At 47.3% G+C, this 22,677-nt stretch overlaps 1 protein-coding gene across 18 annotated transcripts in view; it reads right to left on the bottom strand.

Moving 5' to 3' along the window:
- FBRSL1 (fibrosin like 1) overlaps positions 1-22,677 on the bottom strand; it is a 503,813-nt gene that overhangs the window by 84,713 nt on the left and 396,423 nt on the right. For 6 of the 18 annotated variants that reach the window (XM_040080795.2, XM_040080801.2, XM_040080796.2 and 3 more), the window contains one exon: positions 10,080-10,133. The exons of the other annotated variants lie outside the window; for them this stretch is intronic. In XM_040080795.2, coding sequence (XP_039936729.1) covers positions 10,080-10,133 — 54 coding nt within the window. The remainder of the gene's footprint in view (positions 1-10,079; positions 10,134-22,677) is intronic. 18 annotated transcript variants of the gene reach the window in all.

Genomic DNA, 22,677 nt, shown 5'->3' with positions numbered 1-22,677 from the left:
TTTGCTCATTTATTAGATCCACCCTGCTAGGTCAGCCTCTTTGCTGTTCACAGAGCCAACAACTACAAGCTCAGAGATGGGGCAGCACCTGCCGTCCAGAGAACTCAGCACGTTTCACCCACACCGTTCCACCCCTCCGCTCGGGACCGGGCACTCGCTGCCAGCTCTCCACCCGACAAAGCTTGCGTTCCCTCTCAAAAACCTTGTTCTTCATGAATTGAGGAGAGATGGAGGGGAAATGTCACACAAAAAGGTGGGGAGGGGATCCAGCATAACCCAGAAAGAGTTGAAAATTATTTAGAGAGCACTTGGCTCTTTTCTCCTACCTCTTCATCATTAGCACTGGAAGCAACACAGCTGTCTAATGGCAACTTCAGACACCCATGGGCCAGCAAAGCGACATTTTCCACACTTAAACAACACTGAGCTGATTTAATTACTGCACTTAATAGTAACAAAAGATGTCTCAATTTAATCTTCAAATGGTCCTCCAAGATCAAAACACAGCTGGCTGGATAACAAGATGGCCTAGGCCAGCAAACAAGTAGGTCCAATTTGTTCAAGAGCCGCATCCACTCCTCGGTATGAAAGGCCAAGGAACACTTGTGTGTCGAACGAATCAAAGGAAGCAGCGCTCCCATCGCTCCCTCCCTCCCCGCCCGACTTTTGTTATAGAAAGGAAAAACAAAAAGGCAGCTGATTCACGGGTAAAGAAATGCAACACGATAAAAGAACAAATGATGATGTTTGGGAGAGAAAGAAAAGAAGTAAGAACCAAGATTTAACAGGTTTTGCTTTTATAATCCTTCAGAATGATTAGGAATGAATGAATCAGATCAAAATCACATGGAGACAAAGGAAGGTCTCTAACTCTTTCATTTTTCTTTCCATACTGGACAGAAGGAGATGGCTCATTAAGGAAAGCCCTCAAGACACAGCTACAGTGAGGAACAACCAAGCTTCTTTTCTGGGCAAGAAAAGTAGGGAAAAAATTAACCATTTACTTCTAATGTTCTCCACTTGTCCATGCTGGGCTGTGATTGTTACTTTTTTCAAACTGTTCTCTGGAATGTGCCTCTCTTGAGCAGCTTTCAACTCATACACCTGCTGACACAACAGCCAGGCCTCTCCAGGCATCTTCAAGAAGATTTCAAGCTTTTGCCCATTCCATTACAGCTAAACATGGAAAAGTTACAGCCAATCTTTCTGCCATCCCAAGTGGCAGGGAAGCCTAAATAAGCCCTCCTGATGTACCTGGGATGCTGCTTTCCAGCTCCCCCTTCCAACTACTGGCAGCAACATGAGTGACACACAGCTCACATTTCTGACCTCATTTTGCTAGCATTAATTAAGAACAAGTTTACCATAAACCACGTTGTTGAGCTTTGTGGGGTTACTCTGGATGAACAACAGTCTGTGGGATGTTGTTGCTGAAAGCTTAGGAAGTTTTCTTTAGCAATTGTTCCCTAACTTTTTCTCCATCCGATGGAGAACTAGGATGAGGCAACTAAAGTGTGCCAATTATCTTGGAGCCCTGGATCATGTTTCTGGGGAATATGGTTTCTTTGGGTTTTGTTTTTCATTAAATACAGAGCTTATTCCATCAACAGCAGTTCCTAAGCAACAGATGATGTCATTGGCCACTGCACCATGTATCTGGAAGACTGGGGACATGGGGAAACTCCCTGTAACTCTGGTAACTCCCCCCTCCTCTCCCTGGACTGTGACATGACAGAGGAAGATAATATCCACATTCACAACAATCAGAGCCACACAAACCACTGGTTTGCTCAAAGACGACGGCAGGGGTGAGACATCTGATCAGAGTCACTGAAGTGGGAGGCGCTGGGAGAGGTCCCGTGGCTCCATTTCCTCCTCAACAGAGCTAAATCTATGTTCAAGTGGGTTTTAAAAGGCCCTGGTTATCTGAGTACACATGTAAATTTCAGACTAATTCCCCCATTGTTTATTTAAGTACCTTTCTTTCCCAGTGACTTTGACCCAGGATAGACCTGTATTTTCAAAACCCCATTATTTTGCAATAAACTGCTGAAGAAATACTCACTGCTTCAATTTACAACCTCCCTACTGATCTGTGTTCAAGTTCAGGGACTGAACCTTCATACTTCAAACTAGCTGGGTTCAGACATGTGCACGGCAAGCACGAATAAAATTTCTCATCTCTCTGCCCAATTGGTTTCATTTAAGCACGACTGAACCTCATCTTAAAGCCACTTTCTCAATCAGTTTAAGTTCTAGATCAGTAACAAGAGATCTCAAGGAGGCACTCGCTGCTGAAGCTCGAGCAAGTGCATGTTTCCAGTTTGCATGTTTGTTTAAGTAAGTGACAAAGATGGAGGGACCAAAAGCAATTCCCTTAACTAGAATTCACAAGTGCAACCAAGTAGAAAATCTCCCGCCTGCCTGTGAGGAGGGAGTCAGACATTCTCAAAGGCTGAAAGACGGCTCTGCTCAATGCCTGGCAGCGCGTACAAAGCGCCAAGTGTGGAATCCTGACCCCGCTGAAGTCAGCAGCAAAATTCCCAGAGATCTCCTCAGGGCCAGGATGTTCAAACCTGCTCAGACAATTCATAAACCACCATTTCAAGGGCACACCTTTGCATGAGATTCCCAAGGGCCTTTTGAGTTTTGACTTAAATGCCTGGATTATTTTTACAATTCCAGTTATGGGTTCTTTGTTTGCAGGGAGTTAAGCAATACAAAGAACAGAGCAAGAGAACAATGAAGGTATTACCATGCATGATTTGTCTTAAAAAAAATTCTTTTTCTTTTCATGAAGTTATAGATCCAATTTCAGTCTTTATTATCACTTTGCCATGTGAGAAAGTGGTTCTTAATTTTAATAAAGGAAGGGAGCTTCATATTTCAACAAGAGCTCAAATGCTTCCTGCAATACAGGAGGTGGAAAGCTCTTTTGCTAACAGTTACCGCAGGCCAGATTTAGGGAGGGAAAGGGAAATAATCTGCCCACACCGAGTAAATAAACCCTGTCCAGGACATACCTAACAGTGGGCAGTAGCCCAATGACATCTCGTCCGATGAGATAATTTCTGCCCCCTCCATTTTAAGAGAAACTAAGAGCTTGCTCTGCCAAGCACATATTAACATTTCACTTATCACTAAACTCGGGGTCCAAGCAAGTACATATGCTACTGCAGTCTGTGGTGCACGACTGGACTGATAAAAATCTTTCACCACGTTAATCCATCTGAAGAAAGAACCATATATGCAGCTTTCACGAAGACTGCTAGATAATTATCTTCCTCAAATCTACTTTGCCCTTAGAAAGGCATCTGCAGTCTAAGGAGCTTCTCATCTAAAACTTAACTGTACTCTATTTCATGTGAAGAATGACAAGTTTAACCCAATTCACAAAAGCAAGTGCCCCAATTCACAAAGGATTGCGTATTTTACCTTTGAAAAAATGCTGCTAGTGGCCCACCATTCCACTTCATGCAACTGTAGCAGTTTTAAATCAGAAATGCTAGTTAGGTTTGGACAGCCAAACCTTCAGAGCTATTCCAGTTTGAAATATACTGTGGAAATTTCTTTTTCGCCAAACATGACCAATAGCCCTATTATTTTACAGCTTTTCCCATCAGACCCTGTTTACATTAGCACTGGAGCCGTAATACCAAAATCCATCTTTAAATATGGTCCTCACTGGTGAAAAGTAAATACAGCTTCACAAAATAGCTTTTTAATTTTGTTCCGTCTCTGTTCTGGCAAAGGAAATTAAGCCAGTTGCAACCTCAGTACCAAGACTCTGGTTTAAACACAGCCCATGATGGAAGTGAAATAAAAACTTGATGCAACCTACATTACTTAGATGATCTGTGACCCAGCTTGGGCTGCGACCAAAAGACCTGACGTGGGCTGCAGCTACACGCTCATCCAAATGAACAGGACTGCGGCCAGTGCCAATACTCTCATTTTCCACTCAAAAACCTCGAGATGCACAGCCAGCTGAGGTGTCCTGCCCACCAAGGGCATGCTGGAGAGGAGCACACAGCACACCCAGCCACTGGGACATGCCACCTGGGTGCTTTACATACTGCATCAGCACAGAGGGGCAGTATGTTATTTGTTGCATGTGTTATTCATTGTTATTAATTCCACACCCTGAATCTCTGTACAAGGAGAAAAAAATAACCCTAAGAAACGCAGCATGGTCCTACTGAGAGAGGACTAACAAGAAAGTCAATAAAGACACCTCCTAGCAAATTTCAAGCTAGAGCCAAAGAGAGAAATGGAGAAAAAGCTGCAGCAACTAGCATTTTTATCTTCCAACTCGCTTGCATACAACTCCCAGCAAAGGGATTTAGCTGTGATAAAAAGGGCTGCAAGATACCAAAGCGAGATATGGTGGTTTTACGAATCTTTTCAGGTAGCTGAGTACAAAATCCCTGCCCCTTTTTCTTCTGGGGCCATTCATCTTCCCCAGGTGATGGAAAGCCAATCTCCCAGCAGGTGGGCCTGCTCTCGTAGACCTTAATGCTTAATTGCCACAAATCAATTCCAACCTTGATGCTCAGGCTGCTGCTACCCCATCCCCGTTTCCACCCCTTTCTCCTCACACTGATTGCAGCCCAGGATTCTTTGACATTACTAAATCCATCTTTGGACACAGCACCCAGGAAAAGCAAAGCTCCAGCTCCAGACACTGCTGGCTGTGAGCTGACCTTACACAAGAACAGTCCCCCCCCCAATTCAGCTCTGCGTCCCTGTGCACGTGTGCACACACACACGCCTTCCATTTTATTTTTTTGTTCAACTGGAATTAATCAGGAATGATAAACACAGTTTGTTTCCTGAAAGCAGCAGTGGGGGGATGAAATATGCCTCTTAAGCTTATCAGCTTCAGCGCCACTGAAGAGAAAGCTGGCTTCTAAGCCCAGGGATAATGGGCTGTCCTTTCAGGAAGGTATCAGAGGTCTCAGGAGAGGGAGACAGCACAATGGTGTGACCTTCAGCTAATAAAGCCCACCCTAGAGTCCAAAGAAGCTTGGGGAATATTGACAAAAGTTCATATTTACAACAGCCTGGACCCTTTCCAGATACCATTACCAGTCTAGAGAGCTGCAGCCTCTGTACGTACACGCACACAGGCTTTTATTCTGCCTCCTCCTTTCTTTCTTTGTTCCCAGGCTGGCAAAAAAAAAAAAAAAATTAGTCAGAAAATGGCATTTCTCCTGCTAACAAGGCTCTACCAGCATCCTTCTTAAAGAAGAGAGTTATTCAAAATTCCAGTTTCAACCTCAGCCCTATTCCTCTACTTGAAGGAGACTCAAGGCCTCTTGCAAGGATTCTTGGTGCATCATCGTGCGCGTCAGGAAGAAAGCATATGTGTTTTTGTGGAAAATCTGCTGATTTATTTATAATTCTTTAAACAAAAAGGCAGCCAACATATTGTAAAATGAGAATGTTGTTGGGTTTTTCTTCAAATAGGCACTGGCAATCAATGTAGCCCATCAGAAATACACGCCCAAAGCGTTTTCAGGCAGAAACTGATCCCCCCCAGTCTGCGTTGTGGTTAGCAAAATGATGTTCAGCCCATAACTGGAGTGCACAGGCATGACTGGAATACAAATAAAAATAATATTTTAAGAATTGTTCATACAGTGAAAAAAGCCTATTTCAAAACATAAAAACTGTTTGAAGCTGGAGTTTCATTTTTCAGCCTCCTAAAATAGTTCCAAAACAAATATATAAAAATAAAGGTTTGGAGGAAATCTGTTTTCAAGGGTAATTTCACTGAAATCAATATTAAATCTTAAAGCATTTAATGGAAATAACATCTTCAGTGACAGAACTATTTTAACCGCACTTTCCAGTCCAGCTATATACCAGTGTGCCATTTTTATTTATCTGCTCCATAATTCATCTTCACCATCCTGAAACTAATCCTGTTGGGGATCAAAAGGGATCCAAAAACTGAAACAGCTTAGAACTTATCCCAATAACATCTTCCACAAGATGCCTCTGTATCGTGGTGGTCTCATTTACCATGCCAGCATTTGACAGGCACGAAGAAGGCTGAACAAACCTCTGTGAAGACCACACATTTCTCACTTCTGCGGCTTTTTTTTCCAGTGAAGAATACGCTTCTACCAAGTGCTACAGTTACGCCAGCTACACAGTCTCACAAGCAGTTTTCCGATTTCCTAGAGTTTTGGCCCAGGCAGGCATTTTATGCTTTCTCCTTAATCCCATCCAACCACATTTGCAGTCAGGAGAGTTCAGGTGATTGATTGCAGCCTGTCTGAATCCAAAGTAGTCAAATTAGCTATTAATGTTGTGCTTAATGTGCTCACACAAACAAGGTCATTGGCTGCATCGAGACTAATAGAAGATGACACACACTGGGACTGGCACAGCCCAGGGGACTGCAAACAGGATGAGAAAGTCTTTGGTTTATAGCCACTACTCCAAAATCAAGCCTGATGCTGCAGACATCCTACCTCTGCTCAGCAGTCCAGCTGGGATCCACTCACAGCACAAACGCAGGGGAGGAGCACTCGGTCCTCCATCACCTCAGACAGAGGTGCTGTTGGCTCAACTGCAGCCACATTTTGATCCCTGCCAAGATTATCCATCCTTTCTCCTGGCCCCCAAGCACTGCTCCAAATTACAGTCATCCTCCTTCTTGAGATGAGCTAACAAAAGCCAGTCAGCAAGCGCTGAACTCGGGAAATGGTGCAACATACCCCAAGAAAAACAGAAAGGTTAATAGTGCCATGAAAAAGATGAAGCCACATTCATCTTGGAAAAATACCAGCTAATTCATCTATGGGGAAATACTCCTCAGGAGAAGTTGGAAAAGTGAAAGGTATTGGGTTCCTCCAGCAGGAACCTGGAGCTCTGCTTGGAAAGCTGGAGCCCAGTAGGGCAAAATACCCATTACCAGCCCACCTGAGGGCACAGGGACACAGAGAAGATCGCTCAAGCAAAGTAAAACACCATTTACTAGGAATAAGAGAAGGTGCTACACACAACAACATGAAACACCTGGAATCAGTTTCAATTTCTGTATGCACTATTTCAAGGATGAGCGGTGACATCTCCTGCCTGCCACCAGGGCCCTCATGAAGGGCTTTTCATTGCCTAAACCTCTACACCAGCACTGTTTTATTAACAATAACAGTGAGTTCCTATCGAGAAGCTCCAGAAACAACTATGTCTGGTAGTAATTTTATACCTGTTTTCCATGGCAGAACCCCCTGGCTCTCAGGAAACCATGGGATATTAAGTGTATCCCAGACAAAGAAGGCAGATCCAGGACACGTCTTCTGCTGAGGTGGATGGGCAACTTCTCTGAACTGCTGCCCTCTCTACTTCCAAACCACAAACGCTCAGAAAATGCCTTGCTTTTAGGGTACAGTTTTAATAACAAATATTGGAGATGTAAGGCTGAAAAACCAAGCTCCATTCTGAGAAACTGTAATAATCCCACCTGTTGCTGTTCCCAGTACGCTCTCCTGCACCCTACCTTGGAGCACAAAAATGGGAAGCATAAATGGCCTGCTTGTGATGTTACATGATATGACACAAGGCTTTGTCCTTCTTGAGTGACAAGGTGAAAGAAAAAAAGAAAAATCAGGGCTTGAAACTGCAAAGAATTAAGCCTTAGTATCAGCCAAGCTGGTGACTGGATCTTGGAGGCCTGTTTCCCTCTGAATTTCTCCTTGCTGCTGTGACACGCTCACACTGAAAATTTTCCCCCGAGCAACTGCCTGACTAAAATACAGCACACCCTCACCATAAAGCCCTTTGTTAAAACATCTTTGCCATAAAGCTGCAAAACCTTGGCTCCCAAGTACATTAAATCGTTATAAACCTGCCTTCGTTTTAACCGCGCAGTATTTCAAAACACAAAGCGCTTCTTCCGAGAGATAGCACTTTAATGAGGAGAGAGGTAAAATATATAAACCAAACCTCATTATAGCATAATTTCTAGGAGACAAGCAGGCTGTTGTAAAAGGAATCCATGGCAATAGCATTTCACATAGCTTGAAGATTTAATACTTTTAAAAAGCCACTGCTACTTTCAGCCTTTGGTGGTGTTTTGTTTTGAGCGTAACAGAAACAACCAAAATTATGGGGCCGCTGTCAGCTGTGTATTTTATATTCTGTAAATTGTTGCAAATGGTGGATTCAACTCTAAGGCATGCTCACAAAATGTAACGGAGCCAGTAAGAGACTGACTACAAGTTACTGTGTATACTTTTTCCTTTAAACCTCGGCATTCTTAAAGGTTGTTGCTTTAAACATGATGATGCAGCATGGACACGGTAAATTACCCAAACCAGATCCAATCCATACTGGATTGAAAGTACTTGTAATGACACAGTTTGCTCATGTGTTAACAGTGAAGCCAAAGAAACCTATCACACTACAAGAAAAATCTGGAGTATTAACAGACAAATGAAAGTAATGGATATAACACCATTTAATACCACCTGTCAGATAAATCAGGGTAACTGGCACATCAAAGGGATTGCAATTAGCTTCCAAAAATGAGAATACTAATTTTTCTTTAAATCTGAAACTTGATTGCTTTCTACAAAATGACAAGTGGATCAACCTCCCCCAGCCAACAAGAAAAATGTTACTGGAGAAAACTGTTCTTCCTAAGAAAAAATTATCTATCAAAGGAGCATCCTGAATTACACTGGTCTATAAGACTTTTACACTTGATCTAATAAGAATTGCCATTATTGATTACAGTTCTTCCACATTAGTCTTCCAGTTGTAACTTCTGAAATGAAAGCTTAGCAATGATTAGGTATTTACTACAGTCAGTAGAGAAAAATAGTGAAAAAAAGGATGATCATAAAGGCCACCAAAGAAACAACATACCTCTTTTTTTTTTCCAGAGTGAGAAGGGAAATAAAACAAGCAAAAAACCCCACCCCTCCAAATAATCCCTTCCCAAACCCAACAAAAAGCAAGGGGAGATGCACTTCATGGCAACTTCGACTTAAAGCACATGTGACACTGATTGATGGATACTGAAAGCAGAGACACCTGGGGAAAATTAAACCCCACCAAGCACCAAACTGGGACAGGTTTTTTGTGTTTCTTGTGGTCCTACTTTAAAAAATTATGCAAGAAGAATCAGAATTTCAGGAAATGATAATTCTAGCTACTGTCATAGATCTGGGTCAACAGCAGGGTAACCGTTGACCTGTAATTGATGCCTATAACCTGGTTAGGATAAGCATTTCCTCTTATCTCTCTGCTATGACTTACAACGAATGATTTTCTGGACTGAAGGGTGCTTATGCTCCCTGATTACCAGAAGGTTCAACACTTACTACATGGCTACAGCGATGGAGTGGCACTTCTGACTGCAGTTCTCAGAGAGGGTATCTGAAGAGAACGCAACACACCAACCCTTTTCCTAAATACAGCATCCATGATTTTGCCACTGAAGTCCTGTTTCTGAGGTACTTTTTGCAATTTTCATTTTTACTGACGTGATTCATTTCCAGGTTTAGAGCAAAAGGATAACGGATTCCTCCTTTACTGTCATCACTCTCTTGTAAGTCTAAAGAGATGTTTCCAGCTCTTACCAACTTTAGCATGGCAGAAGACAGCAGGCTGGACAAGTCTGAGGCAGCATGTCAGCACACAAATTATAACAGGATGTCTGGTGTTAAGGTAACCCAGCCTAGCACATGCGTTCCCTTAGCTCAACTTTAATATTTTTCTGCTTGGTTGTGCAACTAAACCTCGAGGAAGAAGACAGCTGCAAGCAAGTGCACATGCTACTTGTGTTTTACAATCTTCCCACTTCCTCCATTAACAGCTGAAGGTTTGGGGTGCTAGAAACAGAGAAGACTTATCACAAATGTGCAATGAGACCCTGAGCTAAAAGGTTAGCTGACATGGAACTGTTAACAGTGAATTGGCTTGGAGACAGTGGGGGGGAAAAAAAAGGGGAAAAAAAAAAAGGGAGACAGAGTGTGAGAGACAGAGACAGCAACCAATTCAGCTGCAGGAAATCAAGCTAAATCAGTCCCAAGTGCCCATGTTGGAGAGACTTGATCTCATACCTTGCTTGTTATCAAGGCACTCCTGATACGAGTCAGCTCCAGTTCCGTTGCGGTCTACAGACAAAACAAAAAGTTTCATTCATATCAAACATAAATATTAGAAACGTCTCAAATGGCAGCCCTGCTGGAGCAACACGTTAGGTGCAAACAGCGCTACTTCTTTTGGAGGCCACGCTGGTTCGCTGACAGAACCTGTGAGTGGTTCAAACAAACGAGGTACAACAGACTGACACCAACCCACTGCGAGAAACTGATTTTAGTCCTGGGCAGGAGGTTGCTCCCAGCCCTGCCCATCTGTCTCCACACTGCTGACGGCAAAGGGGAGGGGATTACAGCTCCAGCTGCTCTGAGTTCCTTAAGCACACAGGATGGAATACTTGGAGTTAAATCTACCATTGCACTGTTCTCTGTAGGCTCAATGACAGCACTGGTTTGAACCAGCAGAACTCAAACTACAGTCTGGAATGGACTCCTCCGTGGCTTGTGGTGCTGTGTGGTCCCTGTTGGGTTTTGGCTGCTACATCCTATTAAAGGCAACTGAAGATAAAAGAACATGCTGACAAATACTACTTTTCCATGGAAGCTATGTTACTGTAGCTATCACTGGGGTCATCTGATCCAGTAGCAGCAGAGGAGCTGCCCTGTGCTGTGAAAATGGGGAGAAGCTGAGACTCTTGTACACATGTGTGCTCCAAACAGGGAAGAAAACGGACAGCTCCCAAACACAAGGGTGGTCACACACACAGCCTCTCACATCCAGCATGGATAGCACCTAACAAAGCCCTTCATCTGCATTAGAGGTTCAATTAAATCTTATCACCTGTGAGTAAAAATGGTTTCACCTGCAGGTTAGCAGAATCAGGTTAAAAGGTGGTTTGGACCTCAAGTGCAAACCAAAGACTTTTCCAGCACAGCTTCTGCTCCTGCTTTACAACTCAGTTCAAGCACAAAAAAATACCTGGATGGTCCTTGAAAAAAAATACTAAACATATCCGTAAACCCGGGTAAACTAATGTTCTTTCAGCAGCTTGCACCTTACAGACCGTGTTACGTATGAGGACTAAAGCAATTGAGCCCATGAGGTGTTCGCACAACCTTAAAAAGTGAGGTTTTCTACATCACAGGTCTAAGAACACACATGGTGCTAAAATCAGTCCTGTGTGTAACTACCAAACCACTGGATCAGGTCACCCATGGCACATACTCCTACCACAGCAACCCCAATGGCACTGGAGACAGCCCCTCTACTAGAACAGATCCATGAGACGATCACAATTTATCAAGGAGAGACTCCACTGGTTTCACACTGAGCTGGGTGGCCAGGCCATCCCATGGCAGTACTTCAGTGCCATGTCACCATCCAGACAACCAGCACAACAGCACTGTGCTTATTTCTTCCTAAAGATGCTGTTCAGGGCCAGAAATTTATAAATGTTGCTCACAACAGAAAAAAAGACACTAAGAAGAAGTGTACTACCCAGGCACCTGAAAACAACTGCATTCCTATACCTCCAACAAGCCACTGGTCCCGGACTAGGAGGGCTTGCTGGCACTGCTCCCGTGTGGCAAACACATTCCCACATCAGCTGCCCCTTTTATCAACCATCAACTGGTGATGGCTCCTTGAAGGAGAAGAGATCCAGATCCGAGTTAAAAGGCTTCACATTCAGCAATGGTATTTAATGAACAAAGAAGCAAAAATTGAAGTTGCCCCACTGTTTGTGTTGTGTAAATCGCAGATAATAGATCTCCCTAATCCTAATGAGGCCTTCCTATTAAAATCTTTATTAGCTTTCAGCTCTGCAGATTGCCCAAAGGCTCATCAGTTTCCCTATCTCTCAGTACCAAGATCTGCTTTAACTTTTACAAATAGCTCTAAGATATTTCTCAGCTTATCAGCATTGCCAAGCAGTCTGTCTTATCATTACTATTGCAGATAAAATAAATGAGCTCACGATGATATGAATAATGGCATTTTCTGTAGGCTGGTTTCCCATTACATTTTCAACAGATTGTAAACTTAAGCACAAAAGAGAGAAAAAATAAAAAAGAAGCCAGTATGTGTGTGTGTGTGTGTGTGTGTGTGTGTGTGTGTGTGTGTGTGTGTGTGTAGGGAGAAAGTGGCTTTTTTTCCCCTTCCCATTTACCTTCAGTGCCTTAGAGCACAGGCTTTGTTTTTAAGCTCACCTGATGAGAGCTGGTAATTAATTTTGAAAGGGAGCAGAAACACCCCAGCCCTGCTTTCTCTGAAGACCAAAACCCCAGTTACTTCTGGGATGTTTTTTCAGCTGCATTCGTTGGAGAGAAGCAAGGGCTAAACCACGCTCTGCCTAATGAAGCCATCTTCATTAGTTTGCTCCTTTCCCTCGCAGCCTAGGAACACCAGTCAGATTGGGAATTGAAATCATGAAAAGCAACAGAACTGCATCTGAATTAAAAGACTAAGCTACAAAGGTCTCCGACGGCTGCTCCGGGCTGATTAGCACGAGGCGCGTGTGGCACCGTTGCGGCACAGAGCGAATTTCGCGGCGCACGTTCGCGGATAAAGGCAAAGCGTCCGCGGGAGACGGGGGAGCTGAAAGCCTCACACGTCTCTGCCTTTCCGTGACAGCGAGCAGGGAGGTCATGTTCTGGCAACCATTTTCTGCCTGGTCCCTTGCAGCAATCACGACAGGGTTAAACGCTTTTCCGCTCTCCCCAAATTCCTCGCCCTGTCACTGTATCAAGGTTATCTATTATTGGCAGTGACAGGTGAAAATTAATCTCCTAATTATTTCTTGCTGCGTAATCTGCACTGAAGGAGTAACGTAAAAGGATTACAGTACACCCTCTACGGAAGGCTTTGCTAGAAAGCCAATCATCCAGGGAGATAGAGGGGATGTGGGAAAGAGATATTTATGATGGATTTCCAACCATTTTGAAGGCAGAATACACTATAACTTTATAACCGACAGCTCTGGAGTGAGGATATTCTTGCAGGTATCTTAATAGCCTAAACACTTTTTATTGTTGATTCCTCCAGGAAAAAAAAAAACCCTAAGATTTATATCCATTATTGTCCCTGATTCTCCTCTGGAATAGCAGTTACCGCAGGAACAGCATCCATGTACAGATGTTTTCTACCCCCCACAGAAACATTATGGCAAACAATGTACCCAGACTGCTTCAACTCAATATTAAAAATCTTGCAGCTACCTTCCACAGCAATTTAACTGTAACACTTTTCCCATAAAGAACATAAGCTAGACTGAGTACTTGCAAAAATAAAAGCATTTTTAAAAAAACCCTCATTTTGTAAGCAAGCTAGAAATATCTTTGGTAACAACACAAACAGCCACCTTGAAATGCCGGCTTCGTGTAAACTCCAGCTCTCCTCTTACCACCCACCAGAAAAGAAGGTTTATTTTTATAGCATTAAAGAACACACATTTATCTTTTAACCCTTTCCATGCAGCCATATAAAGGACAAATGGGTGTTTTCAAGAACCTATTTTTCTATGTCCATGTCAACAGCACCATTCTACTTGAAGTTTCCAAGAACCACCAACCAACCACAGGTTGTGCTCAAAATTACATTAGCTACCTTGAGAGATGCTGTCCCTACCTGTGCCTCTGCCACAGTTAATGCAGGGGTCCCTGTCTGTGAAACCCTGGCTGGAAGGTAACAGGACAGGGCAGCAAGGAAAATCACCACTTGCAATCAAGTCCTGACACAAGCATCACTCACACTTATCTTCCTTTTCCTTGATGTTTCTGCAATGGTGCAGAAACAGTTTCTACATGGTGCAGAAATGTCACTAATTCCTTTACGCAAACTCTCAGTGCTTAAATTTAGCACCAACACTCCTAATTTCTGGAAAGCCAAGCCCTGGCACAAACCTGGACAGTAAGACACCCATCAGCATTGAGCAGCCAGCATTGTGGTTTGCATGGATCTCACAGCTGGGGACAGGTGACACAGGTGACAGTGCCCCGAGCTGGGGCAGGATCTTGCAGTTGGGGACAGGTGACACAGGTGACAGTGCCCCGAGCTGGGGCAGGATCTCACAGTGGGGGACAGGTGACACAGGTGACAGTGCCCCGGGCTGGGGCAGGATCTCGCAGCTGGGGACAGGTGACACAGGTGACAGTGCCCCGAGCTGGGGCAGGATCTCACAGTTGGGGACAGGTAAGTGACACAGGTGACAGTGCCCTGGGCTGGGGCAGGATCTCACAGCTGGGAACAGGTGACACAGGTGACAGTGCCCCGGGCTGGGGCAGGATCTCACAGCTGGGGACAGGTGACACAGGTGACAGTGCCCCGGGCTGGGACAGGATCTCGCAGCTGGGGACAGGTGACACAGGTGACAGTGCCCCGAGCTGGGGCAGGATCTCACAGCTGGGGACAGGTGACACAGGTGACAGTGCCCCGAGCTGGGGCAGGATCTCACAGCTGGGGACAGGTGACACAGGTGACAGTGCCCCGGGCTGGGGCAGGATCTCACAGCTGGGGACAGGTGACACAGGTGACAGTGCCCCGGGCTGGGGCAGGATCTCACAGCTGGGGACAGGTGACACAGGTGACAGTGCCCCGAGCTGGGGCAGGATCTCACAGCTGGGGACAGGTGACACAGGTGACAGTGCCCCGAGCTGGGGCAGCCCCCGCGGCCGGGGCGGTGCGGGGGGCGCAGTGCCGCCCGCCGCCACACGGTGGCGCACGCCGCGCTCCGAGCCCGCACCCGACGCCCCGGACCCCGGCGGCGCGCCCCCGAGCCCGAGCCCCGACAGCGCCGGGGTCACCGCGCACCACAGCGCGACTGGCAGGGGAAGCCGCCAAGCTGGAACGCATTTCTAACTTCAGGGACAGAAGCCGGCCGCGCCATCTGAAACGCTGCTAAAATCGCCAGCACTCGAGGTTTTAAACGAGCGGCTCAAATTAGGCAAATTCCCCAGCAGTGACAGAGGTGTAAAGGTTGTTCGCCTTTTCCTCTGTTGGTTTTAACACCTCTGGGCCAGGCTGTGGCTCCTGGAGCCTCACCGCTCCATGGACTCCGAGCATCCACAATGCTGAAGGGCAGGTGTGTGGAAATGGATTATTTACCTCCTTAAGGCGACTGCTATTAAGAGAGCAAGACTCTAAGTAACTTTTAACAGGCGCTTGCTTCTCCATCTGAAAGGTGATCTGAAAGCTTCACCAACGCCCAGGTGATCCTAAGGACATCACAAGGACTCTGAAAATATGTGTCCAGCTACCAAGTTATGCTGAGTCCACACACCACCTATATATGTTTCTACGTATTTTATTCTCACCAGCATGAGGCAAGGCAATTTGAGTTTACCCCATTAAGGCTAGTGATTTACTTCTCCTCGGGACCTATTTTCAATAGATAAACAGAAATAATTTAACAAAGCCTACAGAAGAACATAAGACCTTAATGGTTTACCCTTGGTGTTAAGTAAATGAGGAAAATTATTCGCTGGCATCTCTCATTCTGCGGATGTTTCAATCTTACAGTTACCTAATCTCTTACACAGTAGTTATGAGAACAAAAGAAATGAGTATGGAGGCAAAGCACCCACCTACTAACGTATCAGTACTACTTCTAACAAGCCTGTTTCCCGGTAATACGTTTTCCTGATGGAAATCTGAAGAACAAATTCCTATCCATAGGCATTTTCCCCAAATGCTCCATCATCAACCTCATTATGCGATACAGAAATTCTCCCAAGGGATATTATGTAATGGCAATCCCTCCTTCCTCCCCCTAAGGAGTACATTTCTCATTACATCTCCAAGTAATTGATCAGTCTAGGAAATAACTTCTGGTAAAACCATATGTTTCTTTACCTAGTTTAGAATTTCCACCTTTATTCAGAAGGATAAAAAAAGACTTTCAGAAGACCCTAAAATTTCCATTTCTGATGCACAATGCCAATCTTTGCTCAAACATGCTATTAAGCAAGGAGTAGCACATTCTTATACCTGCCTGCCTGCAGATCTTGGAAACTCATAAAGTCATCAAAATTAACCATCTTATATTTCCTATTCTGATGATACAAGTAATGTTATTTGAATGAATCTGTAATGGATTTAAAAAGACTCTTGTATTCCAACGTATCCAGACACCACAAGCCCTAGATATTATGGGTCATTCAACCCAAGGATGCTGAAAGCCAAGGAATTAATAAAATAAAATTAAAAAAAAAAAAAAAGGAAAAAAAAAAGAAAATAAAAAGAAAGAAAGAAAATATTTAAGGCAGAAAATGACATACACATCTGTGCTTTCCAAAAGCACCGTACAGCACGGGCCAGCCAGCTGAAGAATGCAACCCTTTTCACTGCCACTTCTGTCAACACATCACCACTAAACATCCTGCCAGGTTTTATTTTAAAAAGCAACAGCATACACCAATATTTATACCCCTTACTTAAAGTTAACTTCAAGATTGCACATTCTTGAAAATCAGGGGAAAGTTAAGTATCAACTACTGCTAAATATCTGTAGTTTGTCACTGGAACTTGAGACATATTCCAATCCCTTTTTAAACTACTAAATACCAGAGCTACGTGTGACACTGCTATTTGATTTAGCCAGCCCAGGCCACAAGGTCCAGCAGATGACTGCATGTCCTGATAGAATAACACTGGGATATATTTTGCTACTTCGTTTGTTTATGAGAACAGACTGCCCCTCTCAGATAAACAAGGCTTAAGGTTTCACTCAGAATAGCCCACCTTCCAAACAAAATAAAATTTTAAAATCCCCACTGTATACTAGTGAAAACTTGGTATACAGCTAAATAAAATACTGCCTGCCTTGTCTTCTAGCATTAATCTCCACTGGAAAAGAAATTCAGGCATCTCAAGCTGGTGCCTTTTGGCTTTAGCACAGGGCAGTTTTAGGGAACTGCTGTCAGCAAAGAAGAAAATTCTTGAAGAGAGCATTAGGAGCCTGCCACTTGTGGGAAGTTAATGCCGTGTGTATAATTCAAGCAGCTCACCCTTGTAAGTCTGTATGAGGGGAAAATCGGATTTATACATAAACATAAACCTCTGAAGTAAATTCTGATCAGGGATGACCAGAGATTTAACTCTCAAGAAAGAAGAATGCGAAGACTCTGTTTTCCTGTAATACCCTGGCAGCCTTTTCCAGTTGAGCAAGGCTTTCTTTCAAGAATTGATAACGAAGTAAATAATTCCAGTTTCTGCGGCACAGGGGAGACCAGTTAAGGACGCTCTCCAAGACCCAAAGCAATCATTCAGAACAGTAACTTACATAACAAGAAATTATCTTTGTTACAAAATTAGGTTAAAAGGACCTCAGATACTGTAATGTTACAAAAAATCAGGACATGCCTTGAGAAGATTAGCTGGCAAGCAGCCTCCTGAGATAAATGCGCAACTTCAAGAAGATTTTACAAGCCTAAAAACCAGTTTAAATTCCAGAGAGACACACAAGCCTTTGCCATTTAAAAAGGTCCTTCTTTCTCTTCCCTCTGCCCTCACCTTATTTCTGAGCTCTTTTTCCAAACCATCTTTAGTTAACCAGTGACCTGGAAATCTTATTTCGCCTCCCCCTCCCCTTTTCAAATTTGTCACTTTAAACACACAAGGTTTAATTTCTTAATTGGATTAAATTTTTCATTCAGGCTAAGCAGAGGGGCCCCGCAGCAGGCGCGGGGAGGGGAGCAGAGCCCGGCAGCCCCGCACCCCGCGATCCAGCCTGGCCCGCACAACCTGCCCGACCCAGGAGCGGCGGTGATTTCTCCGGCCAAAAGACACACGGGGGGGGAAAAAAAAAAAATAAAAAAAAAAATCCACGACGACCATTTTCAGACTTGCTACTCCTTGTGAGTACAGGGGCTGTGGCCGCACCGAAGGGGTTAAACCGCCGGGCACGGATTTTTTGAGTTTGTTACCGTTTTCAACAGCCAGAAATCCCAGACCAACGCCGGCCTCATCCGGCAGCCGGCTACAGCGCCAGCCAGCCAAGCAACACCCGACAGAGCCGAGTCGCGACGTCCCGCCGAGGGCGACCACCGAGGCGCCCACGGAGCCGCGCTGCGGGGCCGGCACGGCCTCCGCGGGTGGGAGCAGCCGCGTCCGCCGGGTCACCCGCGCTGCCCCGGCTCGGGAGCTGCCGCCCGGGGAAGGCAGAGGTTCAGTATTTATTATTCACCCTCCCCGCTCCTGCGAGGGTGAGAAACGGGATGCGGTCGCACCGGAGGAATGTGCGAGATGGGGTGAAAAAAAAGGGCAGCTGGGGGAAAGCATCGCACCCAAGCAGCTCCGCGCTGCTGCGCCTCTTTCTCGTCTTCTGTTTTATTTAAACACACCCAGCTTCTCCCGCAAAAAAAAAACCCCTTCATAATTCTGCTCGGAGCGCTCCTCGGTTCATCTCCGGGAATGGGAAACGAGCGGCTCCTGCCCCTCCGCATCCCGACCCCCGCTCGGGAGAAGGCGGCGCGAATCACCCCGAGGAATCCACCGGGGCTGGCGGGGACCGGCGGCGCGGCCGGGAAAAGAAACCCGAACCAACCCCTCCGGCTGCAGCGAAAACGGCTCAAGAGGGAAAGAAGAAAAAGAGAAACACACAGAGACCGCACGCACGGAGCCACCACCACACCGGCGGGAAGCGCGGCGATTTCCTCCCCTCGGCTGACCGCAAAGCCGCCAGCTCCCCGGCTGGAAAACACTTCCCCCGCAGAGGAACCGGGCTCGGGGAGGGGATGAGAAGTCCCCGGGGGTGGGGGGTCCCCGGCCCGGAGGGCGCCCACCGCCCGCCGCTACTCACCGCGCGGCGCGCAGACCATGGCGAGCCCCGCCGGCCCGCCGGGCCCCCGCGGGATGATCCTCCGGGCGCGGCCGGGCGGGCGCGGTGCGGCGAGGAGAGGAGCGGAGCGGAGCCGCTCGGGGCCCCCCCGCAGCGGCACAACGCGGCTCCCGGCCCGGAGGTGCCCCGGGGGTCCCGCCGGCCCCCGCCTCCTCCTCCCGCCGCGCTCCTCCGCCGCTCGCTCCTTCCCTCCGCTCCTCCTGAGGCTGCAGGCACAGCGTCTCCTCGCTTTTTTTTCTTCTTTTTATTTTTTTCTCCCTTTGTTTGTTTGGTTTTTTTCTCCCTCCCCCCGGCCGAACCCGGGGCTCAAAGTTTGCGCCCCCGCGCCCGCTCAGCCCCGGAGCCGCCGCGCAGACGGCGCTACGGGTCCATCACCCGCGGGGCCAAAAACACACGAAGGGGCGAAAAGCCCACAGACGCACCAAAAAAAAAAAGGCGAAAAAAAAAGCCAGAAGGAAAAAAAAAATAAAAAAGAAAAAAGAAAAAAAAGGCGACCCAGTCGGCGGCTCCGGCCGGCATCCAAGGAGGGGAGCAAGAGAACGCTCAGCTCCGCAGGCAGCGTCAGCCCGACCCCATCCAGGGGCTTCCCCCGGCGGCGGGTTTCTTTCTTTCTTTCTTTCTTTCTTTCTTGTCGTGGTTCACGCCTCGGTAGCCATTATTCCCAAGCACGGACGGGGACGCACCGCGCCGAGCCCGCTCCGCTCCGCGGCGGCGGTGCCGCTCCCCGGGCGCTCCGCGGCGCGACTGCTCCGCGCGGCCGCGGCCGCCGCGCCCCGCCCCGCCCCGCCCGCCCGCGCCGCGGGGCCAATCCGGCCGCGAGACGCGCGGCCCCGCGCCGCTCCCGCGCGCGCCCCCGCCGCGCCCCGGCCCCGCCCCGCCGCGGGGGCGCGCGCGGGACCCGCCGTCGGGGTCGGCGGGAGCGCGCGGGCGGGGGACGCGAGGGGTGCGAGAGTGAGCCTGAGTTTAGCGCGAGTGCGTGGATGCCCGTGTGCGTGCGCAGGAGCGCCCGCTCCGCGCGCCGGGGCTGCCGGGGGGCGCGCACGTGTGCACAGGTGTGCGGGGGCTGCGCGGACGCGGCCCGCAGCCGGGTGCACGGGGTGTGTCCGCACGGCAGGTGCGTGTGAGCCGGGTACGCGATCTGTGCGTGTGCGTTGTCCCTGCGTGCCCCGCGCACGGGCTTGTGCCTGTGCGCGGCTTCGTGCGGTCTGTGCGTGCCGTGCCTGTGCGCACAGCTAGCGTGTGCACGGCCCGTGTGCGGGTGTGTGGCCCGCGTGTGCGTGCACACAGCCGGTGTCTGGGTGCGTGCACACGCTTGGACGGTGGGTGAAGCGTGTCAGTGCTCTCTGAACGCCCGGGTGTGTGCACGCCTGGTGTGCGTGTGTGCGCACGCTCCCTCCCCGCCGCCGGTCTGTGGATGGGCTGAGGTTGGGCTCCTTTCCCTCTATTTTCCATGTTAGTTGCAGCCTCCTGTGTCCCTGAGATGCATTTGGACCCCCAGGGGATTTGGACTGGGGCAGAGGGAGAAAAGCAAAGGAAACGTTTAATCGTGATTAACCTTCCCCATTGCAAAACAGCTGTTAGTAGGTATATTTAAAATATAATTACTATTGCCGTGATTCATAGGCGCCTCAATAAATGGTTAATCAATGGCCACAGGGCCGACAATCCCCCGCTGCCTGACGTGCCTAGTTAGCGCCTGCCACAGCAAACCTGATTCACGGGGACGGGGCCAGCAGCCCCTGCCCTCCTCTGTGCGGGACTGGGGTGTCACACCCACGAGCCTTCAGCACGGCCCCTCCCTGCCCAGCAGCCCCCGTGTTCACTCAGCCCGCACCCCAACAGCCTGCTCTGCACCCCAACAGCCTGCTCGGCACTGCTGGCCCTCACTCAGCAGGATTTTGGGGTGTCCCCAAATGGCCCCAGCATTGTGACTACCTCTGGGGTAGGGGAAGGAACTGCCCGAGCTTGATCTTCAGCTGGCCTGCAGAAATTATCTGAAAATCTTCAGGGAGAGAGGCGGTAAACATCTGTATACTATTAAATCCATTAGATGTGTTCATTATTTTATATTGATTGGTATATCACTACACAAAGTTAATATATTATGATTATTAGTATATTGTTAAATCATTAAATACGACAGCAGAGGCAATAAATAATTTCCAGGGGATCTCAGCTGACATTTAGAAATTGATGGTATGTTTTTTCCCTTTGCATCCTGGCTGGCTGCAGGACTGCAGCGACGCTGTGGCTGCTCTGACTGATCTCATTCCCTGGCTTTCCTCTGCAAGTGAAGGGAGCAGAGAGAGCCTGCTCTGCCATGCCCAAGTTTGCATTTTAAAAGATGAAGCTGAATTAATACGAGCCCCAAAGAAACCTGTTGGACAAAGATATTCAAACCACTTGGATGAAACAGGGAGCCACAAGAAGGATCTACAGCAGAAACTGTACCTTGGTGTTGGCTCAGGGAGAAGAACACCCTCTTGCAACACCAACGGGATTTTCACGTGAAAACGCAAGGATGGAGCTGCCCTCGCGTCAGGAGCGCCGACACCTGCCTCCTGCAGGTACCCACCCCAATCCGGGAGCAGAGGAGCACGAGCAGCCCCAAAGCCTCAGCCCAGACTGCAGGTCACGGGGGGTTGTGGATTTATGGCACAGCTCCTCACAAAGCAGCAGATGTTGGAGAGCATGCACATCTGTATCTTTACAGCAGGGGAGCTGGATGCCAATCAGGGTTAATTCGGGATAAATTTACAAGAGCGCACAGCATGACCCAAGGTACCTCTTTATTGGCCTACTACAGGCCTGCTAAATGCATTGGCCGACTACCACACATTAAAGCCACATGAGCTTGTATGTTCAAAATGAATTTTACAGGAAGACACAGGGATAGAAAAAGGAGGAGAGCCTGTGTCACAAATGACATCCAGATGTGAAAACACTGTAAATACAAACATCAAAAGGCTCACCCCTCCACACTCTGCAAAGGCAACATTGGAGAAAGGACTTGCTGCATTTAAACAAATATTCTCGGCGAGGAAGCCAAGGAGCCTGCTCTCCCTGGTGCACAGCAAACCCCCACGGATCCGAGTGGGAATTAGCCATTTGTCAAGGCAAATATGCAGCAAATATTATGCCATCCTCTAGACAGTTCAGCCTTGGATCAGGGGCAATGAAATGGGATGGAAGGGAAGGTGTTTTGCTAAGAAGACCAGAAGTTTAAATCTAATAACTCAAATCTGAAAACTGCACTCCAGAAAGCTGTGATTATTTAGATAAAGTCTCCAGGGCTATGACATACTTCTTACTAGAATTGATACCATCCAGGGACAGGACTTAAGCCCTGCCAGTTGTATGAAATAACTAAATAAATAGGTGCCTTTTAAAGCTTTGTTATTTGCTGCAGTGAAGATGTGACTGGAGTGATAGCCTAGAAAATTTGGGATATCTGGTAAATCACTCAGTAACACTGTTTTAAGAAGATGTGGGAAATGAAAGGGCTCTGAAGAGCTCCAAACCTCTGTTTGCATGGACCTCCAGAGGAACTGGCAGTGGGTCACCGCCAGTGAAGGAGAACTGATCCTGGAGCCAAGGACTCATCCCATCAGTCACTTGCCACACCGTTCCTTTCCCTTCTTGCCTACTTCTGACTGCAGGAGAACACAATGGGGGACAAAGGTCGTTTGAATCTGCACAGAAGAAACCTAAAGTAGCATTGATGGCAGGGGAAACCACTTAACACCCTTCCAGAAAGGCGGGGATTGGTGGCAAAGTGCACACAG

This window comes from Hirundo rustica, chromosome 17 (genome assembly GCF_015227805.2).
Source record: "Hirundo rustica isolate bHirRus1 chromosome 17, bHirRus1.pri.v3, whole genome shotgun sequence".
Lineage (NCBI taxonomy): Eukaryota > Metazoa > Chordata > Aves > Passeriformes > Hirundinidae > Hirundo > Hirundo rustica.
The sequence above is the reverse complement of the archived record's forward strand: the minus strand, read 5'-3'. Positions and strand labels throughout refer to the sequence as shown.